Here is a 21187-nt window from a genome sequence, read left to right on the forward strand (position 1 = left end):
TAAACTGTATTAACGTCATACAGTGCCCCAAGGTGGGAGAAGGAACGTGATAGTGAGGATAACGTGAAGTGAAGGGATTACGTGACAGTAAAATCAGTTGTTTAGGCATATATACGTGACACCAATGCGGTGGCAACAACTTGTATATCACATAGTAACTTGTTCAAATACAGGCATACTACACCAGGTACAGCATATATACAATATTGGTGTGTAGTTGCCACAATAAAAACAAACAGTCGACGTTTCGACCCTCTTGAGGTTGCAGGATCGTTTTAACCTTGCTGTGGGGTCTTCATCAGGACCATGGAAGGGGAGTGGGGGCAAAGGACCGCAAGTCAGCGTGCTGCTTAGCTCACAGGTGGCGGATCAGATGAGTTAAAAACAAGTAGGCAGATACTGCATCGATTTTCGGCGGTACAAGAGTTGTCAATGATCGGAAATCGTCAATTGCAGGCTAAATGGTCTGCGGGATGGGTCGATTTGGGCGGCACCTGAATGTATCAGTGATCGGTAATTTCCAAAGTCGTCGATTTCAGACTGATTGGTGTGCGCGCACGGAGCCACAGAAAGCAATCTACCGAACTCATCTCGCACACCAATCAGTCTGAAATCGACGACTTTGGAAATTACCGATCACTGATACATTCAGGTGCCGCCCAAATCGACCCATCCCGCAGACCATTTAGCCTGCAATTGACGATTTCCGATCATTGACAACTCTTGTACCGCCGAAAATCGATGCGGTATCTGCCTACTTGTTTTTAACTCATCTGATCCGCCACCTGTGAGCCAAGCAGCACGCTGACTTGCGGTCCTTTGCCCCCACTCCCCTTCCATGGTCCTGATGAAGACCCCACAGCAAGGTTAAAACGATCCTGCAACCTCAAGAGGGTCGAAACGTCGACTGTTTGTTTTTATTGTGGCAACTACACACCAATATTGTATATATGCTGTACCTGGTGTAGTATGCCTGTATTTGAACAAGTTACTATGTGATATACAAGTTGTTGCCACCGCATTGGTGTCACGTATATATGCCTAAACAACTGATTTTACTGTCACGTAATCCCTTCACTTCACGTTATCCTCACTATCACGTTCCTTCTCCCACCTTGGGGCACTGTATGACGTTAATACAGTTTATTGCATTCTACTATATGTATAAGATACTCTATCCCACTGTGAATTAAACCGTGCGGATCTAAAACATTTGTCTTTTGAGTAATTGTGTTTCAATTGTTTAATTAGTTCCCTTGACACACTGGGACCCCTTCCTTTTAGCATACATACAACCCAGGTCCCAGTGACTATACATGGGTATACCCCCCTGTTCATACTCTGGTGTGAACATGGGCTTCTATTGGAATTCTCCAGGGCATATTATCAAGCCCATTATCGCTGCTTTAGCGGCAGTTTTCTACCACTAAACCGGCGATAATTGTAACGCCATTCTTGATAATATGCCCCTTGGTCCCACACTCCATCGCTGTCGGACACTGCAACAGAAAACAACAGTGGGCACTTGGTTTCTAGGCACTATCTTCACTTATAACTTTAAAATTGCATACCTATGGTTCTGCTAATTGGATTTTTGTAATTTTGGTGTCAAATAAGTTATTAAATGTTCTCAATTTTTTTAAACTGGCGTGGGATTTATCTTGTGTGGTGTTTCCACTTTATTACTGTTTGAAGTACTGCATAAACACATTGCTTCATAGTTAAACCTGACTGCTTTGTGCAAAGCAACCAGTTTGTTGTGCATAGGGTAAATTGGCTTTGCTTGTATTTTACCCTGACAAAAATGATGGTTGTTGCTTGAGAAGGGTTTCACCCTCCTCAACCAATATACTAATCTCCTATACGGGGTACTACTAAATCTGGACCAGCAATCTTAAAATCTTTATACCTATCCTTGATCTCATCTCAATAAAAGTAGAAAGTCAGTTTTGAACAGACAAGAAATTGACGAAAAGCAGATAGTTAAAAGTAAGTAGCCAATTCTGCTCTCTGCAGTGGAGTGCTGATATACAGACCTTTACTGTGCATTTTTTTTCTTCTGTGTATTTTGCAGCTTCGCCTAACTGGAACTAATACCTGTATATTTGCCTACAGCCTGAAGATTTGGATCCATTTCATGATGGCCTGGATGACCAACGGTATCCTGGTGATGTCCCAAGCCCCAAACTCAAATACCCTCCATGCAAAGAAAGCAAAAAGGATTTAATAAAGTAAGCACAAAATATAGTGACAATTTGGAGTTCCTTTTTGATATTTACCCTTTTCTTTCTGAATCATGAACACTGCACATGGGTGCAGAATGGAGTTGTGCACCAGTTTATAGGATCATACACTTATTATGGGCATAAGCTGCTGGGGGAGCAGCAACCACTGCTTCTTGTTTGAAAGTAGTCAAGTCTGCAGATCACACACTATCTCATGTGGGTATTGCATAAATGGATGCAGTGGTGCATAGTTTGACTTATTAAGATATTGCGCTGTCTAAAGCACATATGTATCACTCAGAAATGTTCTGAATTAGTGCATGAGCTGCAGATAAAAAAGCTCAAAAACAGGGTGTGTCAACTACAACTTGTTTCTAAGTTGTGCTGGCTGCAGATCAAACAATAGGTGAGAACATTTCTGAGTTAAGTATATACACTACAGACTATAACTATACCTTAAAACAGGTAGCCTGATCTTTGCACATATTTGTTATCAATGCTTGCACCTTCATCCTCCTCGGAGTATTTAACTTTTACATAGAGACCACATTGACCCAAACTCTGTGGCCCTTTTAGAAAACCTTGGCCTCATCCAGCATGCTACTGAACCCACCCCCACTGCCGGACACCTACTGAACCTGATTTTCCCTACAATCAGTAGCATCACAGTCAACAAACCAGAAACTATGACCTTGACAAACCATGCCCTCGTCAGTTTCAGAATACCCACCTCAACTTCACAAACAAACCAACATTGGAACACCTGTCACAGCTGAACCTCAACAAGCACAGGCCTGAGCACACCAGCGACTTTCTAAAAGCCATCAAAAACCCCAAAAACTGGAAAAAGAGCCCAATCACAAGCTAGCTGGTGCACAAAAAAACTCAGGCTAATGAAACACCACTGCAAGCAACTAGAGCACAAATGGAGAAAAAGTCAAGACACCACTGATAGATACATCTTCAAATTAGCCCTAACACGCTCCACTAGCAGATGTGGAACACCAATCGCACAGCTCTTGCAGATTCCATCAATGGCAGCATTTACAGCAGCAAGGAAATCTTTGCCACCATCAAAGATTTCACTTGCCACCGCTAGCAACATCAACCCCTCACAAGACCTTTACAGCAAGCTTGCGGAATTCTTCTATAAGAAAATCACCTCCGTGTACAACAATTTTAACCCTCAAACAAACCCTGTCCCCCTTGCAACTCAACATCATCACTACCGATTAATAAACCCTGACCTTGTAGTCTGCCTTTCCCACCTTTGGAATCACTGCTAACACGAACACCATCCAAACTCCCACACCTCTTCACCAAAGGACTCCTACCGATCAGCAAACCACTAACACCCATCCTCATTGCCTCGATCAACAAAACCACATTCCGGGACTGCTGGAAATATGCCGGCACCCTCCTTCTCATCATCTCAATCGACTCAACCACATTCCTGGAGACCTGGAAGCATACCACTGTCATGTCTCTGCCCAACTACAGGCCCATCACATTCCTACCTTATCCGGCAAAGGTCTTTGAGAAACTAATCAACCAATGCCTCACCGACCACCTCTGCAACCACCAACTGTTCAAAATCCGACAGTCCAAATTCAGGCCCAACCACAGTACATAAACAGCATTCATTTCCACTACAGATGACATACACATGACCCTTGACAGAGCAGACACAGCAGCTCTCATTCTCCTGCACCTCTCTTAAGCATTAGGCATGGTCTCTCGCCCTACCCTCATAATGCACCTGCATGAGATTGGCATCCAAGGACCTATTCTATAGTGGATATGTTCCTTCTAAAAGGATAAAACATAAGCTGTAAGCCAGGCACCTGCAAACTTATTTGTGAAGTGCCTCAAGATTCCTCGCGCAGCCTCCACCTCTTCCATGTATACATAATCATTCCGGCCAACGTCATCCATGTACACAACATCAACATCCTCTCCTAAGTAGATAATATGCTACTCACACTTTCCCTCTCTCCCAAGACCCCCACCACAAGAATCGAAATCCCCGCCTGCATGTCAAAAGTCACTAACTGGATAAAAGTCAACTGTTGCAAGCTCAACATTGTCAAGGCAGAAGTATTGATCTTCAGCCAGAACAGCTCACCATGTGACTCTAACTGGTTGCATGCAGAATTTGGACCCACACCTACATCCATAACCCATACCAGGAACTTCAGAATAATCATCAACAACAAATTGGACATGACCACACAAGTTTCTGCATCCTGCTTCCATACCCTGAAGATGCAGATGAACATATTCAAATGGCTACCAAGCAGCACTTGGACTAAAGGCTATTTGACTACTGGAACACCTTCTACTCTGGGATCAGCACACAACTCACTAGAAGATTATAAACCATCCAAAACTAGGCAACCAGGCTAATCCTCATTCTCCCACACAGACCTCATATCACTCCACACCTCATGAAAAGTACACTGGCTCCCTATATGCGCTTAATTCAAACTCTTCACGTACACATTTAAGGCACTACACAATTCAGGCCCCAACCACCTGAACAGTCGCATCTCCTTCAACCAACCAACAAGACACCTCTGCTCAGCAGCACTACTACATGCACACATTCCACCCATACACAGGACCAGATCAGGAGGACAGGCGTTCTCTTGCATCACTCCTAAATCATGTAACAAACTCCCACTCCACATCAGAGCCTCCTCCTCTCTCCTCTAATACCGCAAGAGCCTCCTCCTCTCTCCTCTAATACTGCAAGAAGCTGAAGACCTGGCATGTCAATTAACCAACCTACCATTAGCGGGTGAAGGTGTTATTTACAAATACATATAACATAACAGGCGTGTGGAGGTTGAAAGCCCGATCATGAACCAGCGCAGTGGTCATGAATAGAGCCATGCAGTTCATGGAAATGTGGGTAAAAAATCTCTGTTGCGCTGATTGCATCTTATGCACTAACATATAAAATTACAGAGTTAAGTGTGTGCTTAGTAGCCTTAAGTATTTTACAGTTCGTTCTTCATGTGTGAGCAGTATTCATGAAACACTGTAGATATCAGTTTCTTGAAAGAAGAATTAAGACACTATGGTACCCATTCGTATATTTTATATTTTGCATGTCGAGTGAAAACTTAACAGTGTTTGGTAACAGATAGCGTCATTTTTATTTTGTACGTCAAGTAATAATGCAATGTGATATTGTTACATATTATGTACTATGTTCACCAGAGACCTGCATCTTTTCAATTTCACTTTCTAAGCACAGTTAGTCTTTGATGACACTTGAATGCACTTGAAAACATTTCAGCCAAAATGCAAACAATCACATTTTTTGGATTTTGTTTTTTTGCTTGCTTGCTAATCAGCGTCAGACTGTTCTATTGGGCAAGCTGGCAGTGTCAGAAGGGCCAGTTTTTTGGCAGTTTGTGGGCTTGTTTTATGGTCTGGTGCATGGGTTTTTACTGTTGATTTCTCGGATAATACCTCAAGCATTACCTACAGCAAGCTCAAATGCATGCAGTGTATGATACAGTGCAAAACACCATATGCAGCATGTCTTTAAAAATTCAAAACTAGTTTGCAAATGTTATACTTTTTCAGCACTCTGATTTGCTAATGGGGCCCACTTTTATTCGGGTGCCTGGGCCAATGGTGTGTTCTAGACCTACTTTGTTGCCACATGTTACTTGTGATTGTTTGAGGGACAAGCACTAGGCCATGATGTTATTGAAAAAACTTCACTGGTAATTACACCTCACATTAGGGTGTTGTTAGATTTGGGGGTCTCTAGTTGGCAGAGGTATGTACCTTTGACAAATAGGGACCCTTGTGTCTAGTCAGGGTAAGGACGTACACTCCTAAAATAACCCCTGCTCAACCCCTTGGTAGCTTGGCACGAGCAGACAGGCTTATCTCAGAGGCAGTGTGTAAAGCTTTTGTGAACACAATCAGTAACCCAGTGACAACACTACAGATGGACACCACACAAGTTGTATATTAAAAATAAGTATTCTTTTATATAGATTTAACACAAGGGATCACTGACATAATATCGAATTCACAAATATAAAATTACCAAAATATTGAAGAAAAATATAGACTGCAAAAATATCGAACTCCTATCTACAAACAGGTAAGTACAAAAATATCGAATAAAAAATATAGTTTTAAAAAATATAGTTAGTCAAAATATTGATTTTTTTTAAATGTCTTAAAAGCAATTTAAAATTAATTAAATAATAAATATAACATTTACTATTATCACTCCAGTGAGTGCAACGGTAGGGAAAGCGCTGGATAGCGTAGGGTTAAAAAAAATTACTATTCTCACTCCAGAGAGTGCAACAGTAGGGAAAGCGTTGGATAGCGTAGGGGTAAAAATTACTATTCCCACTCCAGAGAGTGCAACAGTAGGGAAAGTGTTGGATAGCGTAGGGATAAAAATTACTATTCAATATTAAATTACTTACCTTAAATTCGATATTTTTCACCACTATATTCTGTCCATTCGATATTTTGTCCATTCTATATTTTGACTTCGATATTTTGGTAATTCTATATTTTGAATTCGATATTTTGTCTTGATACCAACACAAGACCACACACAACAATAATCCACAATACTGTACTTAAAATGGTAGAATTAGCTTAGTTCTCATTAGATCTTAAAAATGCGACACTTTGAGTCAATGTACCTTAAGATGCGTAACGCTTCTACAACGAAAGTGTTGCAGGGATGGTGATGCAGTAGTTTCTCACACGCAAAGACGGTGATGCGATGAAGATCCGGTAAAAAAGAAACAAAGATGGCATCTTCTTCTTGATGCAACATGCTCCTCCGATGTTGCGAGATGTCTCAACTCAATGCAACAGCTGCAGCGGCGACACCCTTGTTCAGTGATGCAACAATAGCGGCTTTGGCGGAAACACTCTTCTCCGATGATGCGAGACGCTTCGGCTCAATGCGACAGCTGCATGGCGACACCCTTGTTCAGTTATGCGACGACAGTGGCTGCGGCTCGCTTCTCCATGGATGCGAGGTGCTTCTGCGATGCGATGCGACAGCCACAACGGCAACACCCTTGTTCAGTGATGGCAGCGGCTGTGAACGCGACATGCTTTTTCTTTGTGAGTCGCGCTTCCAGCTCCTTGCGACACGCAGTCTCTGAGAAGGCCCATAACAGCTGCAAGCACTTCCAAAGAACTCTTGGGGAGTTCGTGGTTGAAGTCTGTTGTCCCTGAGACTTCAGCAGGAGGCAAGATCTTTTCTCAAGCCCTTGGAGATCCTTCACAAGTTTAATAAAGCACACACAAAGTTCCTTTCTCCTTTCTTTGGCAGTCAGGCAACCACTGCAGGCCAATCCCCCAAGCAGCACTTCAGCTTAGGGATTTTTTCTCCTCTGTTTCTCCCGGTTCCTCTCCTCATCAAATGTTTCTTCTTGTTTCTCAAAGTGATCTAAAGTTCTGGAGTTTGGGTCCCCTCTTTTATACACAGTTTCTCTTTGTTCTCTGATAGCAGAGAGGCCTTTGCCTAGTCCAAACCAGTTCTGGTCAGTCCTGGAGCGCTCTGTTTACATGACTCCTTCTTTCCTTTCACAGTGCAGGGCAGAGACATCAGACGCACCACAGGAGGTGGAGCCAGCATTGTGGAGGGCAGGCACAGTCCTATTCAGGTCCCAGGTGCAACTCCTCCCTCCCATCTAGATGCAGATCTCTCTATTGGCCACTGGGCTGACTCACCCTGTCTCCTGAAATCCCCCAGCCCCGGTCACTCAAATGCACAACCTAGCAAAGGCAGGCTTGGATAGTTAGACTAGAAAATACCTAGGCCCACATGCATGAAAGCAAAAACCGGTCACAAACGGGCAGATTCTCAGAATCTGCCCCTTTGCGACCGGTATTTTTGCATTTTCCCAAATGCAAAAATCGCAATTTAAGTAATCTCTAAATTGCGATTACTTAAATTGCAATTGCATTTAAGGAGTCTCAAATTGAAATCCCTTAAATGCAATGCATTGAAGTAAAAATATTAGCGATTTCGCTAATAGGGGGAGAAAATTACCATGAAGTTAAACATCATGGTAATTTGCAAAACTTTGAAAAATGCACTAACGTGCATTTTTCAAAGTTCTGTTTTACACACCGATATGCATAGCCTTTTGCTATTACTTATTAGCGAATCCTTATTTTTGCTAATAAGGAATCGCAAAAGGCATTGTTGATGCATGTGCCAGCTACTTTTTGAAAAGGGGTATTTTCAAACACAGAATGTTAAAATCAACTTCACTAAAAGATGTATTTTATCATTCTGAGTTCAGGCATACCAAACTCAAATTTCTACCATGTTCCCTGAGTCAGTTAGGATTATAAGATGTAATAATCAAACTACCCATTCTGGCCTATGGGAAGTAGGTAGCCTTGCAATAGTGAAAAATGAAAATGGCTGGAATTCACTATTAGGACATGCCACACACATCAGGACTTGTCCTACCTTATACTTACATTGCACCCTGCCCTTGGGCCTACCATAGGGGTGTCTAATATGAAGAAAAGTGAAGGTTTATGGACGGGCAAGTGGATGCACGTGCCCAGTCAACATGGCAGTACACAGGTTCGGCAATGGCAGACCTGAGACACAATTTTACAGGCTGCTTCTGTGGGGGGCACAACCAGTGCTGCAAGCCCACCAGCAGTATTTAGTTGTCAAGCCCTGGGCACACTTAGTGCACTGTATTAGGGTCTGACAAGTAAACCAAATCAGCCAATCATGGAATCACTAATCTGTACGTCAATTTACAACAGGGAGAGCATATGCACTTTAGCACTGATCAGCAATGGTAAAGTGCCCAGAGTCATAAAACCAACAAAAACAGGTCAGACAAAATACAGGAGGAAGGTGAAAAGTTCAGGGATGACACTGCAGCAAGGGCCAAGTCCAACAAGTGTCTTAATTTGTTACAGGTGGATAAACATGATGAGTTGCATTCAATCGTTAAACACTACAAAAAATGTGTGGTCTGGAAGCCACCTCAAAACTAAAGTTAAACTTCAAGCTCTTAAAACACTAAATTAAACCTGCAGGCTGTGCACCAAATTTGCTCATGGGCCCTGATTAGAAATGAGCCGTCAGCTTCTGAACAAGGTTGGACTGGTAATTTTGACAGACCAGCCCCCCTGCTGCTTTTGGTGCTGGGTACAAATAGAGCAGCACGTCTGGAAAGCCAGCTACCAGTAACAACAAGCATTTGCAATGCAATAGGTCTCTCATTTATTAGAGTTTAAGCTATTGCCATTGTAAATGACAATGCCTTTTATTTGTGTATTGTTTTTAAAACAGATAAATAAAAGGATGTGTCATTTACCTTGCCACTATCTAATAGCTTAAACTCTCGCAAGTGTAAGACCTATTGCTTTGCAAACGCCAGTGCCCGTGCTATAATAAAAAGCATTAGGAGAGAGAGTGTCCTGCCTGCAACACCAGGCAGGACAAAGCTATTTAAGGAAATAGGACTCGGACGCTGTAATTACAGTCTACCGGGTAACAACTCATGTAACTGGAGTGGAGTGTCACCATGGGAGGTTACAAAATGAGACAAGGCGGTACTAAGACTTTTGACCAATGAACAACCACAGTTTACAATGGACAATGACGCAAGCCAATTAAAAATATAGGCGGAGGTTCAAATCCCTACCTGAATACAGCATGCCTCACAGAGCAGAGCATGCGCTGCCCAGGCTTGACCTAAAAATGCCCCCCACCCTTCCAGCCTCCCGGGAAAAACACCTGATGCCTGCTACAGCAGTCCCGCCCTGCTTAGGGATCGTAATCGTAAAATGTGCAGTAATGACCTCACCCACCACAATTGTCCTCAAATAGATCTTGGCTAGACAAATCTACCACAATCTAACAAAAAAAACCTGCATGGTGGATTCTGAAGTATTCAGGGTTTGGTGCTGAAGGCACCAATCTGAATGGTGTAACTCATTTGTAAAAGATGTTTACCATACCTGGTAAATGAGACTTCCCAGCTTATCAGTGTTTTGTGGGAGCACCAAAAAATCACCCCATTGTGGTCCATTGTAATAAGGGCATCAAAGAGGGATTAGGTAAATATAGCAAACCAATACAATGGGAAGATGCAGCCAGACAGCAGTTACCTCACTTGTGTACCAGTGTACATGTACTTCAAGTGTTCTGAAAATGACTTTGCAGTTCTTCTGGGTAGCTAGAAAACTCCTGATAGCCGGCAAAATATAGAATCATAAAGAATAACGCGTAGTTAGTGGAGAAGTGTGGCTCAAATGGTTAGAGCGGCAGACCTTGATGCAGAGCTCAGGCCCGGGACCAGGGTTCGATTCCTGCCTCAGCACGTCTTGGGCTCATAAATTCCTCTGACCTGATATTCTCGCCTCAGTGCCTGTTCTAATCATGGGCCCCACGCTGCAACTCTGGGCAATAGCTTGCTTAATCTCCACAATGGCCCCCAACAGCGCTGGGGATGCCTGGTTTCACCATGGGGGTGTCCAGGAGGGGACACTTCACAAGGAAAGCCAGGAAGGGTTCCTCAGCGGTATGAGTACAAGCGCTGGGAGACCCTTGTTGGGTAGCTGTGCGCTATACAAGTACAAAAACATTTACATTTACATTTAGTTGGGACTGATGCAATCCCAAAACCTCCATATGCACCAGTCGTGACTTTACATACATATGGACCAGATTTTCTACTACAACAAGGAGCAGTATGTTTTTTCAAGAAATGGTAACTCTTGGGGAAAAATGATAAGCTCATCATATTGTCTAATCCATGCAAAGAAAACTAGCAGGGGATAAAGAAGCCACCTGGCAAAAAGAACTCTATTGAGGAAGGAATTATTAAAACCTTCCAAAGTTCCTTGACCAATGTCAATAATCACACAAATCATCCCAGCAATTAAATGGTCATTTACTGGCAACCACTGACTCTCTTAAATACCATCGTGCATAGTTTCATAAAAGTGCCATGATTTGCCAGTGCTTCGCTCTCTGGTATTATTAATCACTATGAATGCTAAATGTACAATACACACTCCTTTTTCTTCAAATGTTGGTAACTGTGCCCTCTTCTCAGTGTGGCTGGTGGTGATGAGCGTTGCTGCTCCTGCAGATAAGTGACTCATTAGTAATGAATGCATCCATCCAAGGATTTATGAGTAGGGCATTTATGTTTTCTTCCATGATCTGGGTTGACATGGTAATGCCAGAATCTAGAGAAGTTGGGACAGGGCATGGTAACAGGCAGGTGTTTGCCGACTGCAGGGCAAGGGATTTCTAAGGAAGGAGGGAAACATATACAAGTAATAACATGAAGGCTGGAAAGGAAGGAAAGACAGAAACTTACGCCTGGTTATATGTTTCATACAGGTACCCCGATATAGGCTCAGAGTTCAACCAAACCTTTCACCTATATTTCCCCTGTAACGGTTCTTGTTACTGACCTTTTACCTAGTTATCGTACTGCTTAAATGACGTGGGGTTTTCTCTGAAAACTAGCCTCATTCATTATGCATGAGATTTCTTGGAATCTCAGAAGGATATTCTATCTCCTGCAAAATAACTATGTTTATGGGTCATTCTTTCCATCATCCTAGTCCAACATGACACAATAAAGTAGATCCCCTGAAGGTACCACTTTGAAGGTATCTTTGTTGCGGTGAGGGGAGGAAAAAAGGACTTCCATACTGACACACTAACGCAAGACACTTAGGTTACTGCACACAGACACTGCAGCTCACAGTGGTCTGACATCCCTCGCCGGGTGTCCATCTCGAGACTAAGACAGGGTTCCACAGTCTCTCACTTCAGGTAATGAGGTTAGGTTCAGCCTAGGGGGATTCTTAGCTCGACACCTACATACATGCTAGGTACACATAGGTACATCTAGTTAGAGTTGCATCGTAGGAGTACGCATTATTACTCTCATGTATTTATATACCTGCCTGCATTCCTTGTTTAAGCACTATGGTAGGACTGTACCCTCCTTTTACTCTGTTGGTGCTTATAATCATTTATATCTGTTTCTGTCATATGGTTGTTTCAGCACACCGATTTTACACTAGAGTGACACTGGTTCAATAAATGCTTATTAAAAACATCCCAGCGTTTATTCTGTATTCTTTCAGAGACAAAGTGAGCAGGAGTGACTGAGCGAAAATGTCCAGATGGGACAGAGTTGTCATGTTCGATAGTTGCCAAGAACTATTCTCTCCTTGATAAAAGGAGTTTTCAGTGGCACTGTGAGCTAGCTGGTATACAGGCGAACATACCCGGTGGGGGTGTCTGGAATCAGTCTGGACACCAATCCCACAGTCTATGATGTCTAAACGCGGATATCCTATATAGGTTTCTATGAACTACATGCCACTGGAGTAAACAGGAACAGAGTGTGATCATGAAACTGAAAGTCTGTAAAGGGAAACCATAACTTAACACAAGTACTACAACATAAAGCCAAAAGGAAAATGATAGACACAGTATCATACATTATAGCTTGTATGCTCTTTGGATAGAGAGCTCTCCATGAGCTGAAAGTAACTAATAAGAAAGCAAGGAAAAGATTCATCTCATAAAGTGTGGGAGGTGCCAAGCAGTTCCTAGGGAGAAATAGCACTGGGTGGAGCTCTGTACAAGAGGTACAAGGTTTCAGAAACACATAGATAACCTCGGAAACAATGATATTCAAGAGTATTTTATAAACATAAAACAGGACAACAGGGGACAGAAGAAGGAATGCCAAAACAGAAACTGGGCTCAGGGTAAAGCAGGACTACAAATCAAGGTTAGGAGCAGGACTGCAATACACAGAAATACGAATACTGAAAACAGGACTGGGAACACTCAAGACACTCTAACTAGGCAGACAGAAAAATGCAGACAAACAGGGGCACAGAACAAAAGGCAAGCAGTCTGCAAACATCAGGACAGTTCAGAACTGGTCCACATAAGATTCAGAGAAAGGCAATCACAGGCATAAAGAGGCAGGATAAACAAGGTAAGAAACACACATAACTAGTCAGAACAGGAAAATGGAATCAAATAACAATAGAAACAGACATAAAAGACGAAATTCAGAGGCAGGATCACAACAGAGCACAAGGAGTCTCAGGACAATGTCAGTTGTGAGCTACTGCACAGTGAGCTCTCGGGCTGATAAAGGTGAAAGTTCAGGGAGCACAAGTACCAAGAGAGAGCCAGGTGCAAGGAACTGGTGCAAGGAAACTTGAAACGGCCAAAGAAGGGAAGGCCAAACTGTGATGTGGATAGGGAAAGACTAGCAACCACAAGAGGGACAGGACAGCAAGCAGGAAAGCTAGGAACAGACTACAGATTGGAGCAAGAGAGTTAAAAGTCCAGAAGACAGGTAAACAAGGGTCAGAAAGGCTGTGGGAATCAGGAATCAAGAGAGGGAATTAAAATACCACCGCCAGGGCGTATGTTCGGAGACAGAAAGGTCTACAATGAACATGATGCATCAGGTTGATGGCTAAGAATCCCTAATTGGGGTGTGATGTGGACCTGGGAATGCAATGTGTTGTAAGAAGTTCTGTCATATTCTAGTGTACCATCTGACACCACAGGACCCTCAAGAGTGCCACCTGATGGCAGAATCGCAAAAACCTGACAGTTGAAGTGCAAAAATATGTACCAGTCAAATAACAATGTAAAGTGTCTATGGTAGTTAAAAAAATGTGATCCAATAACATATGTTTGTGTACCAACTGTAGTAGAAAACACATTTTCCAACATTTATTTCTGAAGTGAAAATCCCCAAACAGTTTTTAGCCCTTAAAAGATTACACGTTCCAAAAACTTTACACAGGAAAACAACTGTCTTAATAGTCTTGTAGTCTCTTCAATGTGAATTTAACTCACTGCGCACGTTTAGACCCCTGTATCCTGGATTTGGCAGACTATCTTTCTTTGAAAAATGATATACTTGAAAGGTGTCCGTGGTGCCGATTTGTTGAGAATGATATGCAATATATTACCATTTTTGAGAGAGGGGAAGGGCATTATGATCCACCTAAGGCTATGCCTCTTGTGAGGCACAGTCCTTTTAAGCTCTCAGCAATGGTTTCCTTTCAGTTTCTCCTTCTAGAAGAAACGTACACTTCCCTGGTTTGACAAAAGTGTCTGTTAGTTCATAGACTAGATGAACATATTACAGGGTATAACAGAAGGGGATGACTCAAAAGAATGGCCTTGTAGGAGTGGAAGTGTGGCAGGGAAGCAGAACAGGACGTAAATCAAATAATTGAAAGGGTGCTATGGTATTTACTTCTAGAACAGCGCTCTGTCTACACTCCATTTATTTTTAGTATTGGCTGGATTTTAGCTTTTTTAGAGTAGTAATTCTAACCTCTTTTGGCTGTTTCAAATTGCTGTCAAAATTAAACCTTCATGCATTTTGAGAACTCTTTCAAATTTTACAGCTTGCATCTCATAGTATTGTATACTGTGTTGAAATATATATTCTATCTGTGCAAGGAATTCTTGGTTGTTCAAGATATCACTCTATCTATAACACAACGAATTCCCCACCACTGGAAAATGTCACCACTCTTAATGCTTAAAGAATCTAATCCAAATATTACTTTAGAGTTCAATGTCTCAAATTGTAGTGAAATTCACGTAAATAGAGAATTACACGCAAATATATTCCTTTACATAAATTACATGAATATTAATACAAACTATTGTTACACTACTTTCCAGAATTAAATGTATATGTTTACATGAGTTATGGGAATGTTTTTTTTGGTTGAGAGAACTTAGCTTATTGATACAACCACTCTCTTGTAACGCTTGACATGTCTTACAGCCTTTCTAGCTGCCCACTGGCGGACAAAAGCATTCGAAACATGATGGCCACCAGCTCTCAAGAACTGAAGTAAGATGTGAAGAAAACATTTTCCTCATAATGGGTCATTTAGAATAGGCAATAAAAAGGGATCACTGTAAGAAGTAATGTTGAGTAAGTGGTGGTAAAATATCAAAGAATCCCAATGGCCTTAACACAAAGTGTACATGTACATGTCTTATTATGACAACTAAACAGTTTATTGCATGCAATAACTTTATGTGTTGTACTATGTTACATTTTTATGTAAATGTATCTTATGTTATGTAGGACCTATAAAGTGCAAAATGGCTTGGATTGACATTGTGTAGTGCTCAACATTATATGGGTCTGATTAACAAAGGCAGTCTTTTAGCAAAAGGATTGTGCCAGCTAAATTGTCTAATTTATGTAAAAGCAAAATTCACACTATTAAAATGCAAATATCAGCTGTGCATATGATGCACATGCATTGGGGCCAATTGTGCATGGTTTCCTCAGACAGGCACATTCAGTGGCAGTACAGCCTAATAAACAGTTAGAAATCCATACTGTATACGCAACAAGGTAATTACACAAACAGGCAAGTCAACTGACGGGATTCCATGAAAAGAAGTCAAACAATTTGCCACAGGTTGTTCTATACACTGCTCAAACAGCTCCTGTACACATGAGTAACCTGTGCATTTTCTGACATCAATGATCCAATATATCAGAAACTAGTTTTCCAGAGGACCAAGGTAAAATAACTTATCCCAACAGCAAAAACATTCTACAAGGTAATACTTGCACAGATATAATTTCTATTGACCCAAAATTTTAAAGTTCAGTACAAATACATGAGCAATAAAATAATTGGTGTATAAAAATGATATACATAACTAAATTTGGAAACGAATATTATTAAAGTATTCAGGCCCTGATTTAGAGTTTGGTGGAGAGGGTGCTCCATTGCAATGAAGCAAAGGAGTACCCTCTCCACCAAAGTTTTAGTCCACCCTTTTCATTCAGAGGCCAGTGAACCAAAAGTAGATCAAAGACAGATTGTACTCTATGCTGCTGTTACTGACATACTCCTCTGACGGCCCAAAGTAGAATGGACTGTCAGCAGTTAGCCAATTGATTACCCACCCTATTTAGTGTGGGTGATCAGATGAATTTGTCTGGTGTCTGTTACCAATAGGTAAAACCTATCTATAATGGACAGTAAAAAAAATCAATGACCGCTCACACCATGAGAGAAACCCTCCCTGGTGGGGGAAGTCAATAGTTTTCCATTTTTCAGCAGCAAGCGCCCGTCTTGGGAGTTTGCTTTAGAAAATTGTAAAACTTTCTAAAAGTTTGGCGGAGGGTCAGCATGCTTGAGAGAGCCATCTGTCAAATGTTTACACGCTGACAGGAGTCGCTGTGATGGTGGTTCCTGCCAATGTTAAAAGAGGTCCTTGGGGTTGGTGGACATCTCTAACTTTGGTGGTTGGCATGTCCATTAGGACGACATTGTATTTTGCGCTGTCTCTCCACAAATTCATCAATGGTTTCACCAACTTTTGGTATTCTTGACTGAAAATGTATCTTTTGGAATCAACATTTGCTACTGGATTGAACTTGAGATTCAGCATTTCTTCAATCTGACAATATGTGGTTTCATTGCCAGTTTTAAGCATTTTTTCTATGACTTCTTTCACACCATTACCAGCAAGATTTTTAAGATACTTGATAATCATTTTGTTATCAGTCTCCTAAAGTGCATCAAGGAAATCATTAAATGGATATATACAAGCAGTCCATCTATCACCAATATTTAGCTTCTTTTTGGTGGTATCAAAAGGTGATGGGGATTTTAGGAATGCAGTAAAGTTGTAGACCGGTGTGGAAACTGCCATCGCTGGTGGACCACTTTGACTTTGTGTAGTAAACTGATTGGTGAGACCGTGTGATGTGCTGGCCTCTAACTCATCTTTAATGATAGCTGAAAACGTGACTTTCTTCACTGCCATCAGAAAAATGTCACTATTCTGAAAGTTGCTCTTGGCTCTTTAATCGTTGAAGACCTTTGGAGTTGTTCTGAGTCCCACTTGGCAACATTGTGAATGAACCACTCTAGGTATGAATGGTTCCGTAAACACAACAAGAACACTTCTCTTTGAGCCAACTTCACTGAGTGCTATGGTACGATCACTCTCCTCAGTGTATTCACTGAGTCATTTTTTTCTTCTTTTCTAAATGTCAATTTGCACCTGGTTGATCTCTGGCTTGCAGTGCTCTGTTTGCACAATTATTTTGCAAGTAGGGATTATCAGTGGCTGTGCTTTGTTAACAGGGTTAAATCCACTTTCAGCGTTAACACTCCGTATAATATACAACTTTATCTTGCATGGCAGAGCGTACTTTTATGTATGGCCTGACCAATAGGTTCTCGACCATCAATGTGTAAATTGTTTGCAATGCTTTTGTGGTCTTCACCTACTTTACAGCAGCTGGAGGTGCACTATGACTCCACATGCATAAAGCATCAATTCTATTCTTTGACAGCGACACACATGGCATGCACGAGTAATATGCTTGGACCAAGGCAAAGTCTCTGGGAGAGTGCGACTATTATTGTCGTTACCCACCCTCTATCTCTGCGCCATTTGTAGCATCCTCCCCAGCCTGGATACCAACCAATGGCTACGCCAAACACGGAGCTAAGTATTATATGTCTTTATTCTGCTGCGTGTAACTGCAAACGCAACATTCTTAAACAAGCTTTCATGGCATTAGGCTCTAACACCTATGTCACAGCTCTACGGAGTCCATTATGATCCAAAGGTTTTCTGTAATAAAACATCACAAGACACTACGGGGCATATTACCAAGCAATAGCGATAATTATCGCTATTGTTTGGTTAGAGACAAAAATTTACCGCAGAGCTGCGGCGATTTTTATCGCAGATAAACCTTGGTATTACCAAGGTTTATTGCAAATGCGATAAAAATCGGCCGCAATGCATGAATATCGCTGAAAAGTCAGCGATATTCATTCATTACCGAGCTAATGCTCTTAGCCATGTTATCCACCTCCCATTGGATAACATGGCTAAGAACTGCTCAGGGCAGGTGTTAGCTTTTGGAGATATTCGCGCTTAGCGCGAATATCTCCAAATGTTGGTAATAGGAGATAGCGATGTTAGCGACTGTTTCCAGTCGCTAACATCGTGGCACGCCCACTTTGCATGTCATTAGTGATAGATATCACTGACATGCAAAGTGGGGCCCTAGATGGTCGCTATCTCCTACTAGCTGTCGCTAACTTGTGTTAGTGACAGCTAGGTAATAGGGAGATAATTTTATCTCCGCTTTCTTGGCTTTTAAAGCCAAAAAAGTGGAGATAAACCCCCTTGATAATATGCCCCTACATCTTCTAAATTGTAAGACAAATATCTCTTCAATCAATGTGTATTCCTAGTGTTTTCTACAAAGTACTTTAGTGTTTGACATTAGTAAAGGCCCATTACATCCCGTTTATAACATTGTTGTGGTAAATAAAAGTCATACCCATGGTATTTTGAGTTTGAGCATTGGAACAGTGTCAGATTATGGTCTCTGTTCCTTGATGCACAGACCTACCTTTTGGGTGTATTTCTTGATGCTCATCCTTGCCGCTCATTTTGCTGCCCTCCTGTGTAATTCAACATGCTTTGGTCCGGTAGCAATCCCCCTCCAGATCAGGAGCCATCCCTTCTTCCTCTTCAACCTCCTGGTTCTCTGGACTGGAGCCAGGTGGTGAGGAACCTGACCCTCACTGGAGCTGATTGCCAGCCGTCCTCTGACCCCCACCATACCATTCACTGCTGACACTCTCCGCACTTTATCTACTGATGGCTCTTGGTGTGTTGGAGCTTAGCATGCTCAGATTCTTTTCAAGATCTACTCTTGATATTTTCAAGATCCACTTCTTGTAGCATGGATCGAGCCTAGCCTGTTGTCAATATCTACTGTTTAGTGTCCTACTGTTTTTATCAGTCCCTCCATTTTGGGGATCCTTACTCTTCCCACATAATAATGATCCCTTCATACAACAATGGCCCTTTCTCATCCTGCAAAATAGACAAAGGACTGATGGCAGCCCCTTTCATGAAAAGCATAGAACGATTTCACTAATACAGCAAAATACACAAAGGACTGATGGTAAATCCTTTCATCAAAAGCATAGAAGGGCTTCACTAATACTATTACAGAACTGCATCTTTAATTAGTCAGCCATCTTGAAATGGTATTTAACCCCCCCATAATCCATAAAGGTTTCATTATGTACCTCTACTAACTAGATTTGTATCTCAAATTTGTCAGCCATCTTGGAATGGCATCCAATCCCACCATAATCGATAAAGGTTTCAATAGGTACCTATACTAAGTGTTTGCAGTGGAAACATTGTATGACCTCAGGTATATATTCAGCTGATAGTCTCCAACCGGAAAGCCATACCTGGCAATATTCTTCATGAATGTCATCATTATATTGTATTTAATCCCACCATGATCCATAATGGTTCCTTTAGGCACCACTACTAACTATTCACAGTGAAAGAATTGTATGACCTCAGGCACATAATCAGCTGATAGTCTTCAAGAGGGCAACCATATCTGAAAATATTCTTCATGAATATCCAAAGAATACCAAAGAGCTCCGCCCATGATCATGTAAGTTCCTTTCCGCACTTTTCCTCCATTAAACCTCTCATAATTTTTTACATAGTCTAATTTTACAAATATCCACCATGGCTCCGAATATCTTTAAAACTAGTGATAAATTGCTATCACTTGTAGGTCATAATGCATTCAAGATTAAATACTCCCCTATCAAAACATGCAACTAAAAATTTCAAACAGAAATTACTCAAACAGAACCCCAAAACGCACAAACCGAATACTTACTTAGGCACATCTGAAGGAATTGTGTTAGCAATTAATTCTTCTTCACCTCCAGTACAATGGATAGGAACCATAACCTCTAAACTCCAAGTTAACACCACTAAAAAAAACTTGATTCTCCATAATACCCTCACTGGATTCGGGGTCAAAGTAACCATCTCCTTATATAACAATGGGAACGTTCTCATACAATCATCTAATCGCAGTCTTGAACTATTCAACTAAACCTTTATGAAGATAAAAAATACTCTATCAAGCAATATCTCCACTCCCCCTCTAAATCAACGTTCCTCCTCCCACACAGCAATTGTAACACCTGCTTCAACCAGTCCCAATGTCACAGCATCTCCTTTGCTCCTCCGGTACAATTCCTCGATTTCCAACAGAGGAACCATTGTTGCTGGCTCTAATCCAGGTTTTCTAAATGATCTCTCCTGCCCCTTTAGAGAAGGCCACTTTTCCGACTCACCCTCTCCCCCAGTTCATGAGAGAATTAGACATTATGCCCACTGCTTGAGGATCATTTCCCACAGCAACATAAAAAATGACAGGTCTAACAATTGCCTGCTTTCTAGAAAATGCACTTGAACTACTAAAGAATCTGGTGTCCACATTATGGCCACTCAAGCACCACGACCCCCATCCCATCCCACCCACAGTGACAAACCAACACAGTAAAATACCCACATATGACATTCATTTAAGTCAACTTTCTACCCCTCTGCCTAACATCACCACTATGTTAGCTCTCTATAACCTTCTTTCTCCAATCTCCAACCTCATTCCATCATATACTTCCAACTGTTTTGTAGACAGCCCTTCCCTTGAGGACAAGCTCATCGATCTCAAACACAAACTGCAGTTAGTTAAACATGACCTACAGAGCGTTATACAAATAACCATACAGCTGGAGAAGCTTTGGAATCCCTGCCTGTCTGTTGATTCTTACAGAACAGAGTCACATAGAAACTAATTCTCCAACACTTTATAGAAACTCCTTGCTTGAGTCCTCAAATACAAAGATTCCACCCATCTTGCTGAGACCCCTTCCCAAGTCCCACTCCTAACCCCAGAGGGTTACTGATGATCCTTCAAATGTTTGAAATCACTCCTTATTGTTATCAAATAACACCACACAAATAGAGTCTTTATCTTCACTGACTCATTCCAACCCAC

General features: G+C 41.6%; 1 protein-coding gene across 1 annotated transcript in view; it reads left to right on the plus strand.

Moving 5' to 3' along the window:
• The window catches only part of MYT1L (myelin transcription factor 1 like), a 1231183-nt gene that overhangs the window by 1142010 nt on the left and 67986 nt on the right, over nucleotides 1-21187 (plus strand). The window contains exons 15-16 of the mRNA XM_086926390.1: nucleotides 2116-2231; nucleotides 15080-15148. Coding sequence (XP_086782516.1) covers nucleotides 2116-2231; nucleotides 15080-15148 — 185 coding nt within the window. The remainder of the gene's footprint in view (nucleotides 1-2115; nucleotides 2232-15079; nucleotides 15149-21187) is intronic.

Source organism: Lissotriton vulgaris, chromosome 6 (assembly GCF_964263255.1).
Source record: "Lissotriton vulgaris chromosome 6, aLisVul1.2, whole genome shotgun sequence".
NCBI classification, from domain to species: domain Eukaryota; kingdom Metazoa; phylum Chordata; class Amphibia; order Caudata; family Salamandridae; genus Lissotriton; species Lissotriton vulgaris.